This window comes from Taeniopygia guttata, chromosome 1 (assembly GCF_048771995.1).
Source record: "Taeniopygia guttata chromosome 1, bTaeGut7.mat, whole genome shotgun sequence".
NCBI classification, from domain to species: domain Eukaryota; kingdom Metazoa; phylum Chordata; class Aves; order Passeriformes; family Estrildidae; genus Taeniopygia; species Taeniopygia guttata.
The window spans coordinates 80188290-80208368 of NC_133024.1; the positions used below are offsets into that span (position 1 = coordinate 80188290).

Here is a 20079-nt window from a genome sequence, read left to right on the forward strand (position 1 = left end):
GGGAAAGGGCCGGGCCGTGTTCCCACTGCCGCGGAGCTTCGTGCACAACTTTCTGCGGGTTCCTTGCCGGGAAGGAGGCCTGGGGGTGCTTCCGCGCCAAGTTCCCACCGGCCCTTCCCACGGCTTCTGGGAGTTTTCTAAGTTTATCTGGTTGCACGACAATTAGCCACGGGCAGTCACTGAATAAAGAAGAGTCGGACATGCGGAGGCTTCAGAGGGATGCAGAACGGCGGGCAATACGGGGCTCCCGGGCCGGCTGCGGATTCCCTTGCATTTCTCTGGCCGTAGCTCAGAGACTCTTTCTTCCCCTGTAGATTTTCGTGGGGAGGGGGTTCGGACACAGACGCTTCGTATCCCAACGGCACGGCACCTTGCCCTTTTATTTCATTCTGTCATTAATTTCTGGCCAGAGGGAGCTACCTGCGGGCAGCACTGGAGATGCTCTCCCCGCGGCCCCGCAGGTCCCCCGGGGGGTGCGGAGGGCGCCGGGGGGTCGCGGGTGCTCCCGACGCCGCGCTCGGAGCCCGACACGCCGCGGCTCCCGCGGCACTTCCACGGGGCCACAGCTCCCACTAGCGGCCAGCAGCTGCCCTCCTCAGGGGGAGAGGCCCCCTCGGCTGTCCCCCTCCGCCGCTACACCGCGTTCTGCCCGCTCCGGCGCCCACACGGTTTCACCGCAAAAATCACCGGCAAAACCCAATAGGGGCGGCGGTACCGCTGCCCCGGGAGCTGGTACCGGCCTGGGAAGGCGGCACACTGCGACAAGAGCTGTACCGAGGCTAAACACGCGTGGTGTAAATGGCATAGTCGCTCCTGTGAAATTAAGGTCGTTACCGAATTTCTTCCAGGAGGGATTTCTTGCCAAAACAGTATCTGCAGAAAGGATTAAAAGTTAAATCCCAGTAAATTACCGCGCTCTTTTCTGCCATTTCCCTACCTATTAGTCGAGGCATGCAAAGAACATCCTACCAAAAACCCTAATAAAGAGCCAATTTCGCATAATTTTATGCCTGAAGAAATATGTGTATTCACTTAAAAATCGGCTTCGTAATGGTACTCGTCCGACTTTTAGACGAACGCCAAGAAGCTCTTAAAAGGAAAACAACTGGCACTGTAATTTATTTCCCGGATAAATTTTGGAACCCCTTTTAAACTAAACGGGTGTTTCAGCCTGGCAGAGCCCGCTCGTCCCGCTCGCAACAGAGAGGAAAGAAATTGGAAGCGCGCTCGAAGCCCCATAGATTTTGAGTTAATTGTGTTCAGTAGTTCTCTAATGAAATCTACCACTCAAGAAAACAAGGAAATCAGTTTGCTTTTCACACAAAACATCGAATACGTTTTAAGTAAACTGCTTAATTAAATTTAATTTGCAGTGAGGAAGGAATTGCAGATCCGGCGACGCAATTTGGTGGAAAAGGATCTGATTCCCGGGACGGAAACTTAGCACTCAAGTGGGAGCTTAGGTATCTATGCACACCGAGGGGCATCAAAGGAGAACTTCACCAGCGAGGGGAGGAAAGTACTTAATTATTAAACTTTTAAACAAATGTGTGGTGTGTAGCCAGTCGTGAGGCGATGTAAACACGGAGCCTGATAAATGCTTCCAGCGACAGAGACGTGTAAAATAGGTCTACCTCATTTTGTGATGCTGCTGCTGCTTCTGTTTGTTTAGAAGCAAAAGGTTACGAGCGGTGTTTTGTAGAAGTGGTGAGTAAACTGTGACCTCTAACTCTTCGTATCCTTGCTTTAAGTAAACCAGAGGAAATGAAGAGCCCTGGTATTGTCTGAAAATATCCTCTTGTAGCTAAATATATCCCACGGTTCCTATTGTCCAATGCCTAATCATTTTTACGCAAATACAGCTGTTTTACTCTACTGTCCAGCATCCTACCGATGCACACTGTAAGAGTATAAAAAGCCACGTTAATAAAATAATTTTTCAGTAAAAACCAAGACAAAACTGGGTGCTAGCTTCCGAGATAACTTAATCAACAAAGATTAAGATATTCAAAGAAACGCGGGCTCGGTGGCTACTGTGCTCAGGTCACGCTTTTTGGCCGAGGAACCGGTCCCTACGGTTGGGTCGGGCCGCAGGGCCCTTCCAGAGCCGCAGAGTTACTTACGGTTCCGAACAGGGCCGGGCCGGGCCAGAGCGGGAGGCGGGGGCCGGGCCGGGCGGGGCAGGCGGCGCTCGGAGGGGCTGCGGCGGCGCGGAGCCCCTGGGCAGCCGCGGGGCCCCGGGGCAGCCGCGGAGCCCCTGGGCAGCCGCGCTGCCACCGCGCTCCTTCCCCGGTGCCGACTCTGCGCCCGCTGATCGGCCTCCTGCCTTCCCGTCTCCCGTCCAAGAAGCGCCTCGGAAACGGGAGAAGCGTGAGAGTAAAGGCTGGGGACGGGGGTTTCAAAGCAAAAAAGACGAGTGTTCGGAACTTAGAAATCGGCTTCGGCCGCCGCTTCTCTGGGGGCTATTTCGGGAGGAGGTCCCAGCAGACATTTCGTGTTTCGCAAGGAGCGCGGTTTCCTGGCAGACGAACGCACGGGGAACCGGCTGCTGGGGGAAATCCTGCCGCGGCCTGGGGAGCGGCGCCGCGCTCCCACGGCGCCCCGGCGGCCCGGCTCGGCGGACGGCGATGGACGCGCAAATGGACGGATGGGTGGATGAGCACTGCCAGCGAGCAGGTGAGACCTGCCTGTCCCCTGCCTTTACTGAAAAACTGAGACTTTGCTGTTGGTGCCGCTTAAACCTTTATTTCCTGTACCTCACACTGGCTTAAAAAAATTAAAATCTGTTCATCACTGAATAACCTCTTTCACCTTCTTTCCAACAGTGATGTCGACAATAATTATGTAGATATGGGCTCTGGTACTACAAAATCTATAATGAAGGGCAGCTAATCTGAATGGAACAGGATTGGGACCACAATGCGTGATTCTCTTTTAAACATCAGCCTAAACATGAACTTTTTGAGGTGGAAAAGCTCACCATAATTCATCATTACATGAAAATGTAACAGTTTTGAAAGTCAAAAAATTGTATCTCAATGGATACAATTACTGCTAAATTCAATAAAGAGAAATGATGATTGACGCTTATTCACTTAAATGGATTGTTTATCGTTTGTACAAAAGGCCAAGTGTGCCAGATACCTGCAAGAGCTCTTAATATATTATTCACAATGCAACAGTGCATTTTCTGCACTTATGGTAGAGTAAGTACACATCTAGATGTTGATTTGCCTTCACCAGGTCTGTTTAGAACTGTAGTTTAGGTCAACATATCTTCTTAGAAAATGATCTTGCCTTCTCCCAGATACAGCCATAGAATTCAAGCAACCTTGTAATAAAAATCAAATACATTCATACATCCAAACCATGCATTTTAACTCTGTTTGACTTGACTTATGCTGATTCTCTGCACCAGTCCTTGAAAACAAAAATATTTACAGTATTCTATGGTGTGTGATATAAGGGGTAGGAAAAATGACCTGGGATCAAGCTTCTGCTACACAACAGGCCTTTTATTGTCGAAGGGGATCTATGTCTTTTCAAGAAGAGCTGATGCTGAGCTAGCATAACCCTTGATTCTATGTGTCAGTCTATGGAAGATGATTGTAAGCATGAGGTTGTTTAGTACAGAATGTTGTTTAGTCAACAGAAACTCAGCACCCTTCAGCAGACTAACAAAATGGTGAGGTGGAAAGAGTGGGATAACCCTGAAATGCACACATGGCAATACCACCATGAGAATGGAACAGATATGCATGAAAGTCATGGTTCAGCTCCTGCTAGACTGGCCCATGAGTCTGAAACTATACCAACCTGGGCACTTCAACCATATCCTCCCGCCCTGGAATGAGCCTTAGGCACACAGGCAGCTCCACAGCTCTCTTCCGAAATAAATCCCCTCTGTAACGCAACGTGGAAGGTGTTTATTGACTTCAATTTCACCTGCACCTGCACCAAGCTGAGACCTTGCAATGACAGAGCTAAGACCCCGAATGCTCTGAAAATGTTTAATGAAATACTCCATGCAGTTAAAAGTGAGTAATAACCAACATCTCCATATTTGGTGTACATGCAAAAAATGGCAGAAACTCAATCCTGAGAGCATGTTAGTATCATCACAGAGAGGGGGAGATCAGCTTCAGGTCAGGAAGGACAATAGATAGGGTGAGGTGTATGAGGTGGCACATAGCTCAAGAGAAAAGGAGATATCAAATGTAAAACCTTTTTCAAGACAAGATAGGAATGGATGAACTGTCAATACTTTAGTGAGATTATACATACGAATGCATTTGCTTGGCAATTTAGACATCTCTCTAACGTAATTGTCTATGCTTTGCTAAGCTGCAAGGATGCCATCCCTCCAATACATTTCTCAGGAGTTAGCTTTCAACTTGGGCTTGGAAAAAATGATAAATGAACATGCGAAGTTTGAAGCGCAGTTCAACAAATCACCAAAGTGAGAGCACATGTTTAACGTGCTGTTCTAAGGCCTTCCATGCTCCTACCTTTGCCAGACAGATGCACTGTTTCATATTATAATAACTATTCAGGACATTTATGAACAAATTTGGGAAAACTAAGATCTCTTCTGTTCCCATATAAGGGAAATCAATACTGCACAAGGCAGGTGGCAACGAAAATGCCTACCTGCCTCCCTGGGATGGTTAATGACATAGAAAACTCCAGAACAACCCAAAACTTGCCTAACCAAAATTTGAGTTCAAACTGTAATGAAATAAAAATTAAACATTGAACACAATCACCAACAGCATTTTCTCTATGCAGACACATGCAGGGGGCTTACAGTTAGAACACTACGTGTTAGTCTATGTTTCTGCATACTTTGCATTAAAAGGATACATATTTCAAGTTCTTCCCATCAAATGTCAACTTGCCCCCTTTCCAAACTATATGCAGCTATAGTTTTCTAGAAATCAACAGTATCTCTGATGTTCTACAATAATTTTAAAAAGGAAAAGCCTACAGCAATGCAAACATAACATTCACCCACACAAGGTCTACAAAGATGTAAGACAGAGAATGCCTTAGGTCAACAAAGAGACAGCTGATTCCACCAACTGAACTTCTACCCCAACAGAGGAAATCAAACCAAACCAAAGGCCTAACTGCTTTTCCTTTTTTTTTTTTTTTGAGGGCAGGGGAAAGAGAAACAGGTAGTGAAATGTGGAATGGCAGAAGGGGCAATCTCATGAAAAATGGGCATTTTGTCCACAAGATAGTCCTAGAGGTGGGACTAAAAATAACCTGGTAACTTCTAAGCCTACACAACGTTAAATAGAGAGAACAAATGTTGCTCTTTAGCAGCAAATCATGTGATGCAGAACAAAATGCTTGATACCACAGCTGTACGTAAGATTATTTAGCTTCTTGCTTTTATAACAGGAAACAAAACTACATAGGTCTGTTTTGAGTATTGACTTTTAATAGCTTGTTTCTCATAAGGGAACAGGGGATGTTTTCTGCTTTAGAAATACAGGTATCAGTTGATCTTTAAATACAGCCTGCTCCTGCCAACAGGTCATGTACATGATTTATTTGGCTTCAGCTTTTGTTTTTATGCATTAAGCAACTTCCAACCTTCTTCTGTCATACAATATATTGACAAATTTAAGTACAGTAATAGTTTAGGTATTTTACCATCTTCACATTTTCTTGACATACTGGACAAAGCAATACACATCAGTCTGCTCCCAAGCCCCAGTTTCATACAAAGCTCGTTGAATACTGCTTTCAGCAGCACATTCAACTTGCTCCCACATTTAATTTGCTAAATCTACAGAAACAGACCCTTTGGGAATATCAGGAATTACTTCCAACTTTGTCCAGTGACATTCAAATGCTCAGGCAATTACTGGTAACTGTCATGTTATGGTTACTACAGATGTTACACACTGACAGGAAAAAGTGTTTTAGAACTGGACAAGCTATAGTAATCTAGGTTTTGGTAGAGAAATTACATATAAAAAGGGGGACGTAATATATATAGTTTTTAATCTGTAGTTTCATTTTTCAAAATAAAACCTGTATATATAAATGGGTAAGATTCAAGATCTGTATAACAGCTGCTCTCTGGCTAAAACAATATATTTGAACAGAATCTCACTTTCTGTATTTCAGTTCAAATGTACTAGCCAGTCCAGTCCTTTGGGAGAAAAAACTTCCATTTTTAAATCCTTCAGGATCCATCAGATTCATTATATGGTAATGACCTTAACTTATACAATATATTATATTATGAGATGAACTGAAGGGGTTTATATATCGGAAGTATCAGTCTGGGTGCAGTAAGCCAAACAGCCATTTAAACATGATACTACAGCTGAAATAAGTCTCTGTCAGAACAAAAACCAACATTCATAAAAACAGCAGCAGCCATCAATAACATTCACAACTGCAGGAATTTTTTACTGTGTGTGATTTTGCATTTTAAGTAAAAGCCACAATAGTTTAAAGCAAAATTTAAAAAAATATCACTATAGTCTTGAATTTAATAATGTGAATTGTCACTCTGATAGCTGTTTATAGAAGTGTACTAAAAAAAATTTACTTAAACATACGTATTTAAGACTTTCACTTTATTCAGCAAATTGGTTTATTTACACAATGGGGAACGCTGGTTGAATGCTGTCAATGTAATAAAAACAAATCTAACAGAGACAATACTGAACTCTCTCTATGTATTCATAGCAGAAATGACAAACTATTTCCTTACCTGTGTCAGGAACATCAAGCGCAACAACGGGACAGTATCATAGGACACTGATTTAACAATAAACCACAGAGGTCCAGTAATACTATGGCAATTTACTCATGTATTTACTGACTTTAAAATAAAAACATTAAAAGTCAGCAATACCCAGTAAAAAGTTCTGTCAATTATCAGAGTCAAACTCTGATGAGTAGGTCAGTAAAACCTTATCAGATCATCCACAGTTCATAAAGTTACATGAGTTGCTTCAGACCACCAATACAGAAACAAAATTGATGAAAACAGATTATCCTCTAAAAAGCAACGATGATCTGATAAGGGTTTAACTTAATGGAAGTTAAAAAAAAAAAAGAATTGCAGAGCACAGCCCCTATTAGAACAAGCTAACTTTCCAACTTTCATAAAAGACAAAAAAAAATTGAGAGAAAGAAAAAAAAAAACCAAAAAACACTTCAACATGAAGCTACCATACAAAGTTTTTGTTTGTTTTCCTGGGTTTTTTTTTTTTGTTGTTGTTTTTTTGTTTATTTTTTTCTTTTAAGAGTTCAGAGTTGAAATTTAATCCTGGCTTTTTAGGGAGAAGGACAGTTTTGGCCTAGACTTTCCTTTGCCCAGGATAATTTTTTGCTCTTCCTTTTGCTGACGCTGTCTCTCTTGTTCTAGTTTCATCCTCTCCTCATGAATCTTTCTTTGTTCTTCAACAATTTTCAATTGTTCTTCAGCCTATACAGGAAAATGGTAAAATTTAGGCCAGCATATTTTGTAGTCATAAAAGCAATTTACAAGTCTATATTAACTTCCAAACAGGTGGAATCCTGCGTAAGTATGTAAGCAGTTCCGCCTGAGCTGGGTTCCATAGTTGGTTTCAGTTAAACCATTTATAAAATGGTTATTTGAATTGAGTTTAAAAGAAACACTGAGAACTTACTACAGCTAGTGTATCGAAATCTGGAGTGCTTACATGCCAAGTTTTTCAGCATTGCTTTGGAAACAACACATTACATTTTAATTAAGGAAGACATTAGATACATACAGAAATTGTCCCAACACTTGTCACTTGTGTAAGCTGAAGTAACATACACACATAACGAAATCACATATCTTCAAGCCGAAGTCTCCCTGCTCCAAAACCCATCTAAAAACCCCTCCTAATCCAAAACCATCTTCACTTGATTTACACCTAGTCAATCCTTACATTGACCTGTGATTCTTACAACACTCCCAGTGGTCTTCTAAAGGTGCTTATTTAGTTCATTGTATCAGTCAATACTTTAAATTTTCCATTTGTCCTGTTTCTACCACAAGAGGTTGAGAAAAGGGTAAAACAGAAAGAAATCTAAAGTATATGTAGTTCAAGCAAAGAGATTTAAGAAGCCTCATTTTTATATGAAAGAGGTGTAATTACTTGGGCAATTGAAACTGACAGAGTTCAATCAGGATTTAGAAGCAGCTTAGTTTGTCTTATCATCAATTGATTAGAATCAGCTAAATCATATTGAATGTTTTCATGTGGCAAGCACTTGATTTAAAAGGGCTTAAGAAGACCAACATAAGTTAGACTTTCCTAGCTTACACATCTTAAGCTTATGCTGAAAGATCCTTTCAGCACTCTATATCAACATTATGCTAGAATCAAATCTAGTTTGTACTTGTCTCGCTCAACAAAACAGAATTAGTCAAACAAAGCTGAACATGTTTGTAAACTTACTTCAATCCTCCCCATAAGATATAGTGAAAATGTACTTTTCAAATTCTGAAGGCAGTCATCTCTTCTCTAAATTAACTGCATCCAAACTATTTACCATCCTAGTGTTTCTGCTAAGGATCTGGTCTTTCATGTTCAGGGAAAAGAGAGCAATGTCACTGAAGGAACCAGCAATATAATACACAGGCTTAACTCTAGAAAAGGTTGATTTGTTTATTTTAATTGTGTTGTAAATCTGGCAGAGACACCTGTATTTCCCTATAGAACAGTTAACTACACGTTCACATACCAGTTTAGCTTGTGCTTCTGCAATTTTTCGATTATTCTCTTCTAGTATTCGTTCTAGTTCCTCACGCTTTGCACGCTCTTCTTCCTAAAGGGGAGGACAGGGCAAGATGTTAGTAAAGTAAAATACTCATTTCTGCACGTTCACTAATCTTTCTCAGAATTCTTCTGTGAACTGACTTAAAGTGGCAGCTTTACAGCCACCTATTTTGCCTCACAACGGTAAACTGTGCAGCCACTAAAACTGGTTTCTAGCACTCAATTTAAATCATCCCGCCCAGTCCAAACAGCAACCAACTAAACCCTCCCTAATCACAGAATCCTGACAATTTATTACTAGGATTTTAATATCACACAAATCAACAAGGACAACTACAAAAACTGGATAGTATTTACCAAATTAAAAAGTAATATAGAAAATATAAATAAAGTGAATAGTTTGTCTCACCAATTAAGTATACCTACGTATTCTTTACCTATACTCCTTTAATCAGCATTAAAAGTTGAATATTTACTGTCTTGTCCAGTGTCCTGCAGAGTGTGCTCCTCGGCTGCCATACGCGCCAGCTTCCTCTTTAAAATGATTTGTACTGTTAGCTTGGCAATACCTGCATCAGCAGCTCAACCATTTATAAAGAAACAACATACAAGGAAGGCTGAGCTGAGGAATGCAGATGTTTATGGTAAGAAGGAACAAAAATATGTAAATCATTCCTAAGGCAAACAGTTAATAAGAAAAATACATTTACTGTTAGTGAAAAATACAAATGGTAATCCATACTTCATGGAGCTATGGGCTTCTTTCATGGGGAGAATGGACTTAACATTCAGTATTTTGACAATTTTAAGACAGCTGAAACTGTCTGCAGTATGAACTTGGAATTCAGGAGTCCAGGGAAGGCAAGATCAGGAAATAAAGCCTTGTAATTGTTGTTTTCTTGGTGAATTTTATGGAACTCTGTTATTCAACTCAAATATGAAGACTGCGTGAAAAATTCTGAAGTGTTTCAGTTCACATAATATATATCCAAATTATTTTTATATTTGGAGGATTTAAAGTTAGCCAGAGGTTTGTGTCTGTGTAAGAAAAAAAAGTTAATACGAACAAAGCAAGCATATGAAAACTTCTTACTATGACTAGTAACCAGCTACTAGCTAGCACACTTCACTCCAGGCATGGAGGTTCATTCTACATTACAAAGAACTGGTGGGACTTCTCCACATGACAATACCAAAAAACACTTTTTTTAAAAAAACAAGTCATCCATCTGATCAAATGAAAACCTCTACATATGAAGAATTTGCTGACTATGAACACGTAAATTCAACTTAAACTCTGATATTAAAGTCTGAATTTGCGAGAAAAGTTTATAATTTATTTCTTCTTTTTAGTACTTATTGTAACTCAGCATTCCATTTAATTTGATACCATGTGACTGACAAGTCACATCTAGTATGAAGGGGAAAGCTGCATTGCTACTGTCTCTCCTTTCACAAGCCAATCAAAATATTAATTTAAAATAAACTGTGTAGGACGTAGAGAGTGAAAAAAGCATTTAACACGTATGACTATTTAGCACAAATTTCCTCTACGGTTTGAAGTTTGTCTTGAAATTTCTGAATCCTGGAATGATTGGTGCAGGCAGGCATCAAAGCCTTTAGTAGCAAATTACTGTCTCACAGAAAGACATTTTCAGCTTCTGCTCCAGCTGCCGATTAAAAACCAAAACAAAACAACAAAAAAAAGGCCCCAAAAACCCAAGTCACACGTTCAGCTTGACTTCAGACAAGGGCAACCTGCTCTTTTATAACTTCTAGGGAGAAAAAAAGGAGTTGTTAGTAGTTATTAAAAATGGATATAATGATTTGGACAGAGATCCTTCGTGAAGACGTGGATGGGCTTATGCTCGAAGTCCCAGAATTAGTCCAATGTATGCTCAAGGAAAATGTTCATTTTAAATGAAGAATAAGAAGCCTATTTGTTAAAGACAGGTACTGCAGCTCACTGCTGGACCCTGCTTTTTGCCTGGCTGAAGGCAAAAGCCTCTTACAGTCTAGGTAAACAAAATGAAACAAATGAAGGATACATAATTACATATTTTTTAATACCCTTCCCCAAAATGAAAGGACTGCTGATAAATCCTGCAGCCATGGCAAAAGTTTCAAACAATTCTGAAATATATGTAGGTCAGTTCCATTAAGAATCAAGTATCCTTGTTCAGGTTTTAGGAGAGTAACTGTTTAAATACCAGTGAGCTCCTCTGAATAGGCTAGAAATTAAGTTTCGCAGCAATGCAAGTTTATATGAGAAGGGAATTAGATTTGCTGTATTCCATCTCTTTCTGAACCGAACAGGAGGCACAAACCGACACTGAAAGTTTTGCCATGGACTGTCTCTACTTTCCAAACGACCGAGCGTTACCTCTCTGGCTTTTTGTGCTGCAAGTTCAGCTTGTCGCTGTCGCTCGAGTTCTTCGAGCAACTGTTTTTCCATGATGCGCTTAGCCTCCTCCACCCTGCGGAGAACCTCTCGCTCAATCTCATCCTTTCTTTTCTCCAACTCTTCTTCTACGCGTTTAGCTACAAGTTCTTCCACCCTTCGAGCAGTTTCTTCCTCTATGAGTTTCTCTTCAATTTCTTGTTGACGACTGCAAAATGCAAACATGAGGATTACATTTTTCATCAATAACGCTGGCACTGAAACAAACTCCTTCAACACGCAGAATCAGCTATGCTACTGAATACATTTAAAGAAAGTCAATCTTCAGGCAGTGTTCCTGTAACAGGGAATCCATTCAGACCATTCCATAGTTAGTATCTTTCTCTGTAACAACATACTAAATTGAAGACAACTTATCATCCTATTTCTTGATCACAATTAGAGAGGGGGGAAAAATGGAAAAAACCCAACCCATACCAAAAACTGTAACACCATGCCCCCCTCCTTCAAAATATCCAAACCCTACCCAACTTTGACCATCATTCACCCTTTGAGAGTTTATATGGTCTCAATTGTAAGCCACATATAGCAATAATATCCTGTAAAATCTTGCCTTAAAGCCACCACCTTAAAGGCACCAAACTATCTCCAGTATCTTAAAATAGAAGACAGAAGCAATAACATTTGTGATTCCAAATTTGTGACTTTATCTAGAATTCCAGGTGTTATACCTGTAATCTAGTTATCTAGTCATTGACCTTAAAAAAATTCAGTAACTTCAGCTTTTAACTTTTTTTTACTGCAGGACTCTGTTTCTACCGTAATGATCAAAAATAAACTATATCAAATGCCAAGCACTAAATAAATCCTTGCAAACTGCAGTTTTCCATGTTCTGAGTTTTGGAAATATTTCCAAATGTCTTGTCTTTATTTTAGTTGAGCAGCAGTATTATAACTCAGACTGATCACTGTTTCATTTTTTCATTAAAAAGGATACAAAAATCAGGTACATTTGCAGGTTAATTACCACATACAGAAAAAACTCCAGGTAGTAATCACAAGTACAACATGGCTATTAGCTATCCAAGGATGAACAGTGAATACTCTATATTTCATGCAGTACAATTCATCTGGCATTATTATGGGCTTTGGGGAGAAGACTCTTGGTTTTAAACTTGATATTAAACTTCTGTTTCAAATATGCCATGAAGTACAGAACAATCTTATGAAACTTTTCTTCTGGCCTGTCAGCAATATAAATCCAAGATTCAGATGAACAACTACTGCTGTAGTATCTTAATATCCTGTCATTTTCAGAATGTTTGCATTTTCCTATCTCATTTGGAGATATCTAATCTTATTTGAAAAACAACTAATTTAAAAAAAAGTTACATAATTGCATAATAAGTTACATCTAACTTATAGATGACCCAAGGCACAACTTGCAAATACACAACAGGAGATGTGAAGTATGGATTACTTATCTAGATAACCATGAGAAATACAAAGGTGAAAGCCTCCCAGTTTCCCCTAGTCATGTGTCATCTTTTCAAAACTACTGAACTACATGGATCTATTATAATTACTGAAATAATTAGATCTCCTTCAGTAGAAAGTTTTGGAATCCTCAACTCAGTCACTGGCCAGAGAAGACCAATCTTAATGTTACAATCATTAGACAAATATTCATTTTTTCAAAATGGACACAAAGCATCTTGAAGTGATTTTTTTTTCTGATTAAAAAAAAAAAAAGCCAAAGCAACATAAGGCAAACAAAAACCTAGACCACCCCCAGAAAAATGTGTCAACCCTACTCAAATAAATGATTTTATTTTAAAAGGTTTCCTGTCCCTCTTATTCAGCAGCGACTACTCTCACCATCCTGAACCAATACTGCTTAGTATACTTAAGAGGCTAGAGTGCCAGAGAAATAAATTGTCATTAAGTTCATATTCTCATGTTTTATTAAATATTCATAGCTTTACATTTAACATCAGGAAATCTAGGAAAAAAGTTAGCTAATTGAATAAAGATAGTGCATAGTTAGAAAAATACCATTGCATTCATGTCTGAAATACATTTTCAAATATCCGCAGCAGTTGATGATGCACTCAAATTAAGCACTGTGCCTGCATATTTCATTCTTCTCACTCCAACAAACTCCAATCAAATTGAATTAAATGAATGAAATATATTTTCAGACTTATAGGCAATGACATTACAATGGCATAGACCTTATTAAGAAAATAAAATTATAAACACAGATATAAATCTCAGTGATTTATTCTGTATCATATAAACTATTTTTCTTTTAAATCACATGAACTTACAGTATTTTATAATTTTATCATTCTGGCCTACTGAATTATGATTCCAGAGGATCAGATAAGTCACTAATGTAAAAAACTATTTTTCGTATGATCCATTTACTTCTTAAAGACTAACTGTATGAAATCTGGAGAAAAGAAACAACTTACATTTTAGAAAATTTCTGAGGGGAAAAAAAGTCATACATGCAAGGCAAGGAAATGAGCACTATAGGAAAAGGCTGAAGTTAGGCTGTGTATTGAAATTTGAACAAGACATGAGAAGAAGAAAGTCAGTTCCAATTTATGAACTGTCTACTAATGGATTCAGTCAGAAAGGAAGCACTTCTTTCCTTATCTCACATGAATCTACACTAAGATACGTTACACAATTTACAGATGACTTACTAAAATCCATACTTCCCTACTCGAATTTTCATTGCTTTTTCTTTTCATTATTTAAAGTGTATTGTAGAAGTATCAAAATTCTATACTCAATCTTTTCCAATAATGATTCTTCCTCTAACATTTACTATTCTGTAGCAAGTACTGTTGAAATACCATATTCCTTCTATACAGACTTCATGAGCTTTTTAAAATTTCAAAGCTAACTTACATAGAAAATTTACACACGAACTAAACCAACTAGAATAAACTATTAATTGTATTCTCAAATTTTTAAGCACATTCCAGTTCTTCTTTGTAGATATGCACAGAATAGTTTTCTTAATTTAGGTACTGAATAAAATTCTAAACCACAAAACTAGGATCAGTATGTCAAAATATGTCAATTTTCACATGTTTGTGTTACTGTGGAAGTTTTTGACTGTCAAAACTCTGAACTTAGTAAAGGTGATTATCTTCAAAGGAAAATGAAAGTGACAGCTTGGGCCCACCAACTATAACTAGTATTTCCTGAGAACGACGATTTGGCTTAAGTAGAGCTCCACCCGAGAATTAACAGCACCACTTGGCTTCGTATGTACAAACAAGTGCTTTTTCTGAATAAGGTGGTCCAATGAGCAAGGGTAGTGTTCAAAGTAAAGGAATCACCTGATTAAAAATCATTCTTCTCTCTACTGCATAAAGGTCTATTTTATAACTTCATATGCTGCTAAACATATTCATGCATCCCCATCGTTTATCAAAATAGTATTTATAACTGCAGACTTAATAAATAACCACACTCCCCATAACATAAACTGAAAAAAGGGCAAGGTTTCAAATGAAACAAGTCACCGGATCTCCCGGTCCCATTTGGCAAGAAAGTAATTCCACAGTGTTAATATAGCAGCTGCACAGTGTTCCTGGAAACCCTCACTCGAGCACCTCCAGACACCTCCGCTCGACGCGTAACCAGCTCCACGCCACGAAGGGGAGGGGCGGGCGTGCAGCAGTGCAGCACAAAGCCTCAGGGGCGCCGAGGCCTCCGCCGCACAGGGAAGTTTAGGAGCAGCGCAGGAGGGAGAGACCAGCCACGGCGGACGGGAGCGGGCAGCGCCGGCCGAGAGGGAGGAGGCGTGCGGGGGGCTCGCACCCCAGTGGGCGGCTCCGAACGCACCTGGGGGAGCCGGGCTCTGAGAAAGGGGCGGATGGCGGGAAAACAGGCACTGGCCCGGCCTCAGCGAGGGCCCGAGCGCCTGCAGCCGGCCCCTAGCCCACGGGGAGAGAGAGGCAACGAGCACTTCCCTTCCTCCCTCATCCCTCACCACCCCCTCATCCCCAGCGCAGGCCCGGGGCTCACATTTTCCGCTGCCGCTCGAACTCCGCTTTTTTCTCCTCCTCCTCCCGCTTCTGTTTCTCATCCAGGCTGCTGCGCTTGCTCACCGTGCGCCCAAAGATGTCGATGCGGTCGGGGGGAGAGGAGGCGCGGTCGCGGTCGCGGTCCCGGTCGCGCCGGGAGGAGGGGGCCGTATTAGAGCGCGAGCGGGAGCGGGATTCCCGGCGCCGGTTCCGCTTACTCTCCCGGGACTTGGAGCGCTTCCTTGCCCGCTCCTTTTCTCGGGAGCGGGACCGCGATCGGCTCCGGTTCTTCTTGGTGTGCTTGGAGCTCTTGGTGTGCTTGGAGCGGGACGAGCTCCGGCTACGGGACCGACCCATCCCGGCAGAGGAGAGAAGAGGCCGCGCCGGCGACCGCTTGACCACCCCCGCCCCCTTTGCTAGCGGCGCCCGGGAGTGGTGCGAGGAGGCTCTGCGCGCATCAGCACCGCCCTGGCGGGCCCTTCGTCTTCCCCCTTTCCACCGCTTTGCGCTGCGAGGAGAAGGAACAGGCCCCGAGAGCGGGAGAGAGTCCGGACGCAGCCAAGATGGCGGCCCTGGCTGAGCAGTGACTCTCCTCTCCCGCCCCACAATGCACCGCGCCGTGCTCGAGCCGTGCGCTCCCCTCCCCGCCGCCGGCGGAGCACGAGCGCACTCGGCAATGTCCGGCAGCCAATGGCGAGCGCCGCCCGGAGCGGGCCCCGCGCCGGCCGAGGGGTCCCCTCCGAGAGAATTGCCGTGTTTCCTTTGATCGAAAGTTCTCTCAAACATTGATTACTCTCTTTTTATTTTGTTTTGATATGGGGAACAGAGAGAATTATCACTGCAGATTAAGGAAGTTGCGAAAAACTTCCTTAATCTTTCACTAAATTGTGAAAATGAGGTTTTGAGCACTATGAAGACACACCTTTAAAGGGAAAGAATCACCTGAGATTCGTAGATGTTCAGTGGTCGAAAGGAACGACAAAAGTCAGAGGGGTCGCAAACAACCAGAAAGTTTTATCAGTGAATTACACACTTGGCAAAGAAGTTAGTATGTTAGTCCCTGGTCTGTTTTCCTGGTAGTTTCAGTGTGGCCCAGGGAAGGGCTGTCTTGGTCGTATTTACGTGTATTACCTGTAGACATTATTGTCATTTGTTAGCTACAGGTGTGTAGGCACAGGGGAGTATGAGCTCAGTTGGTATCCAGGTCAGGCAGAGAGTATGAACTCTCACAGGTTCTATAGCTGTCTGTGTAGGATGCTTTTATCCCAGTTCTGCCAGGTAATTGTTAGCCATTTCTTCTGTGACAAAATTTGGAACTGGTGTTATTCTTTATTTCAGTAAACTGGTGCAATCTATAGATAGTTAACCTCATTCCTTACTTTGAGCTGCAATTTTAGCTCCTTGATATCTTTCACAACTTGTGTGCTTTGTTAAATTTTATTTTAAATAGGTCTGCGTTTTTTCTATGTACTTCTACTAAACTTGCAAAATATTCCTTTAGCCACTGGACATAATCCAATCTCACTAAAAGGTCTTTTCTTCTAATTAATTTGATTGACTTGCCTTCTTTTTTCTCGAAGGAAGACTTTCTTATTTTGAAATTCAGTCTATTTAATACCAAAAAAGAAATCAAATTGAAGATGCTTTCTGACGGGTCACTGTGCAAGCAACAGCAGAGCAATGGACACGGTGAAACCTGCGGGGCCGGAATTCCAGTGCCACAGGCTCTGGGCGCTCTTGATTGTCCCTAGCCCGGGGGAAGCTTATGCAACAGGTAACTAAGGAAGTTGATAATCAGACCTTTTAGCCCCTGACCGGGTGGGTGAGTTTCTAGCTGGCACCTTTCCTGCAGCAGCTTGTCTGCAAGTGTGTGTGTACTGGAGCTTTTAAATTCACACGGTGCGTCAGGTTATGGATGAAAAATGGATCATAATTTTGTTAGCACTATCACACTTGACCTGAAATGTAGCAGGGAGGAAGGGGCAGAATTAATTCTTTTACAGTCACTTATAACTTTAAATTAATTTTAAAAATATTTATCATAAATCGAGTTTTCTCCTTGGTAAGTCATTATAATCTGGACCTATATTTATTATTATTTTATTCCTATTTAGTAACATTGACTCATCAGAACTATAAAATGTAATATGCAATATTTTGTGAGAACAATTAATTATGATATTGTGTAGGATTAAAGAATTATATAGATTAATGTAATATTTTTCCCCAATCCATTATTGCATTGTTCCATCTCATTTTTTTAAAGTTTCCAAATTAATAAGAACACAAGATTTTTAATGCCTGTAATAGCTTGAGATCATTAGTCTATTTACTTTGTTATTTATGAGGACTAAATTCTAGTACTTCTGGAAAAAGCTCCTTGTCCTCTTAAAAATACATTCCTAATAGATGAAAAATTAGTAGAACATTTCTATCTATGAGTTCTTTTAATTTTAAAGTTTGGTAGTTGTTTGATTGCTGCAGTTTTGTTGGGTTTTGTTTGTTTGTTTGTTTTTTAATTATCCTAGCCTAATGGTAGTAAAATATTTAATAATAGTAAAATATTAATATTTAGGGTTTTTTTTCCCAGATATGATTACAATTGATATGGAATTGAAGTACCATAAATACTTAATGTAAAAACTATTTAATTACATAATTTATTTCTTGTTTTTGATTAATTAAAAAAAGATGGTAATTTCACTTTTCAGTTTCCATTCGAAATTTTCAATATTTGATTCAAGTAATGCAATTTCTTTTTATTAAATATTAGAATTTTGAAGTTTTTAATCCCATGTAAGTACATTCAGTTTGCAAGACATACTGAATTTCCATGCACTCTCATGTTTTTGCATTTTTTCACATTTTAATGTATCTTCGTATATTAAAATGCATAATTTGCTTCTTAAAACGGTTGCCTTGGAGTTGGAAAATACCTTATTTGACAACCAAATGGTGGTGTAATTAAAACACCTCACCCTTCTTTACCTTGGCTACTGTCATCACATGAAATCTCTCAACCATAGGTATTTGGGGGTAGCTCCATGGTGATACTGTGTTCCCATAATCTCCAAATTGTACCTGCTCTTGCTTGCACCACCACTTCTGTCATTAGCTGGGTCAAGAGGGATCTTGGGAGATTAAAGGTGGATTATTTTGGGTTGTGCTAGTGTGGCACAGCTGGATGTGAGATCTTTGTAATAGGCCTAAAATAGGAGAACCTCTGGAGGGCAAGGAGGGGAAGACAGCAAGAGCATAATAGGATAAGGTGCTTGGTATGTAATTTGCTGTCATCTGGTATAGTCTGCCTCACAATAGTAAGAGGGCAGAAGTAGCACAGAAGAGCTAAGGAAGAAAAGGTGGTTTAAATGTGTATTGGTTCTTTCCAAGTAGCTGTTTTCAACCAGAGTTTATTACAAGGTCAGAAATTTTGAATACAGGTGCAGGGGGGTTAATTTTTATTTTTTTATTCCAAGTGAGTCAGCGCTGGAATTCATGTCATAGATCACAGAAGCTGTACAGGAGTAGAAGTTGTATCACTTGGTCACTTTTTAATGATTTTTTTAATACCTAATGCTGGAGTTGCTTGTTGTGGGTATGCATTTTCTGTCAGGTGCTTTGTTTCTCTTTGAGCAGCTCTGTGAAGTTCTAAACTGCTAAATTGCAGAGGTAAGGAGATAAAGCACCTCGGAGACTGGCAGAACAGCTGTGAGGAAGTCGTGGCAGGAGCATGGAACAGTTGGCAGAAAGAGAAATATCCTTTCTTAAACTTTAGAGAATAATCCACCAAAACTCTGCTTCAAAGGACTGTTAAAATTCTTTAACTGAGAGAAGGTAGAGGAAATGCTGTAAAATGAGGAATTGAATAAATGGAAAGAGTTTTCACATGGTACCTATAAAGGAAACTTGAGTAGATTGTATACATAAGTATAGTTATTAGGTAAAATAACTATTTTCCTCTTTTCCATATGTTCAGATGATAATCATGTCCTTGGAAATGAGCAATACTATACAGAATGCTGTTGAAAGTGTTTTGTAATTTGAATATTCTAAAAGGCACAGCTTGAGTAATCAGGACTAGTATGTGTACATACAAGATTCAAATTAATTTAAAACAATATCTAGTTTCTTTCCCACATGGATTTATTTTTAGAAAATAAATAAAATTGTCAAATTCATATCAATGTGTGAATTAAAAATTAATTATCATTGTGGGAATTTAAAAATTACATTAATTATCAATGTCAGAGGACTTTTTTTTAAATTATTATTATGTAAGCCCACTAACCACTTTTTTAAACATTTGGACTGCTTTTTTTTTCTGTCTACATGGAAGAAGGGAAAGGAATGTTCATTTGCATGCTTTGTTTGCAGTTCCTGGTCTATTTAGGTCCTAAACAAAAGCTCTTGAATGCTATTAGAAGTGGTGAACATAAGTTCTGATCACAACTTGAGACCCTGATCTGCAATCCATAGCAATTCATAGTGATGCACCGTTTTCTCGGTATTTTTTTCCTATATTGTTGATACCATGTGAAGTATGCACATTTAAGGTCACATATAATAAATATATATTGACCTATGGCTTGGTCCACCGAAGTTTGGCAATAAAAGAAGTTCAACCAACCTTCCTGAGCATCTGCATAATCATAGAGTTACTTTAACTCTGTAGGCATGCTCTTATTTATCTGAAGGATTTCACAGCAATTATAGTTCTGGTATGTGTGACTAAGGATTTAAGCCAATCAGCAATGAGTTGAGGTGTCATCTAAGCCTCATGAGGGACTGATCTAATGTGAGTACTGGGATAATGCCTTTTAAAAAAACCCCAAAACCACGAACAAAACAAACCAGAGTAGCAACGAAC

At 40.2% G+C, this 20079-nt stretch overlaps 2 protein-coding genes across 2 annotated transcripts; one reads left to right on the plus strand and one right to left on the minus strand.

The window, feature by feature from the left end:
• Positions 1-200: 200 nt before the first annotated feature.
• LOC116808949 (uncharacterized) lies at positions 201-3100 on the plus strand. The gene is made up of 5 exons (XM_072936671.1): positions 201-284; positions 411-826; positions 1374-1463; positions 1998-2676; positions 2826-3100. Exons 1-5 carry the CDS (start codon positions 201-203, stop codon positions 2826-2828), a joined length of 1272 nt encoding a protein of 423 aa, XP_072792772.1. The 3' UTR covers positions 2829-3100.
• Positions 3101-6582: 3482 nt separating this feature from the next.
• On the minus strand, positions 6583-15847 carry ARGLU1 (arginine and glutamate rich 1). Its single transcript, XM_002198482.6, has 4 exons — positions 15214-15847; positions 11146-11371; positions 8728-8811; positions 6583-7456 (listed from the first exon to the last, which is right to left on the minus strand). The coding sequence occupies exons 1-4, from the start codon at positions 15567-15569 to the stop codon at positions 7292-7294; spliced, it is 831 nt and encodes a 276-aa protein (XP_002198518.2). The 5' UTR covers positions 15570-15847; the 3' UTR covers positions 6583-7291.
• Between the last annotated feature and the right edge of the window lie 4232 nt (positions 15848-20079).

Bases quoted from the DNA above. Each gene is read 5' to 3' on its own strand.
- LOC116808949 (XM_072936671.1), top strand. From the start codon at position 201: ATGCGGAGGCTTCAGAGGGATGCAGAACGGCGGGCAATACGGGGCTCC. The intron at 827-1,373 runs GTCGTTACCGAA...TTTAATTTGCAG, and splicing joins GTCGCTCCTGTGAAATTAAG to TGAGGAAGGAATTGCAGATC. The intron at 1,464-1,997 runs GTATCTATGCAC...TAATCAACAAAG, and splicing joins GCACTCAAGTGGGAGCTTAG to ATTAAGATATTCAAAGAAAC.
- ARGLU1 (XM_002198482.6), bottom strand. From the start codon at position 15,569: ATGGGTCGGTCCCGTAGCCGGAGCTCGTCCCGCTCCAAGCACACCAAG. The intron at 11,372-15,213 runs GTGAGCCCCGGG...TGCATTTTGCAG, and splicing joins TTCGAGCGGCAGCGGAAAAT to TCGTCAACAAGAAATTGAAG. The intron at 7,457-8,727 runs GTATGTGAACGT...TTTCCTGTATAG, and splicing joins CAGAAGCACAAGCTAAACTG to GCTGAAGAACAATTGAAAAT.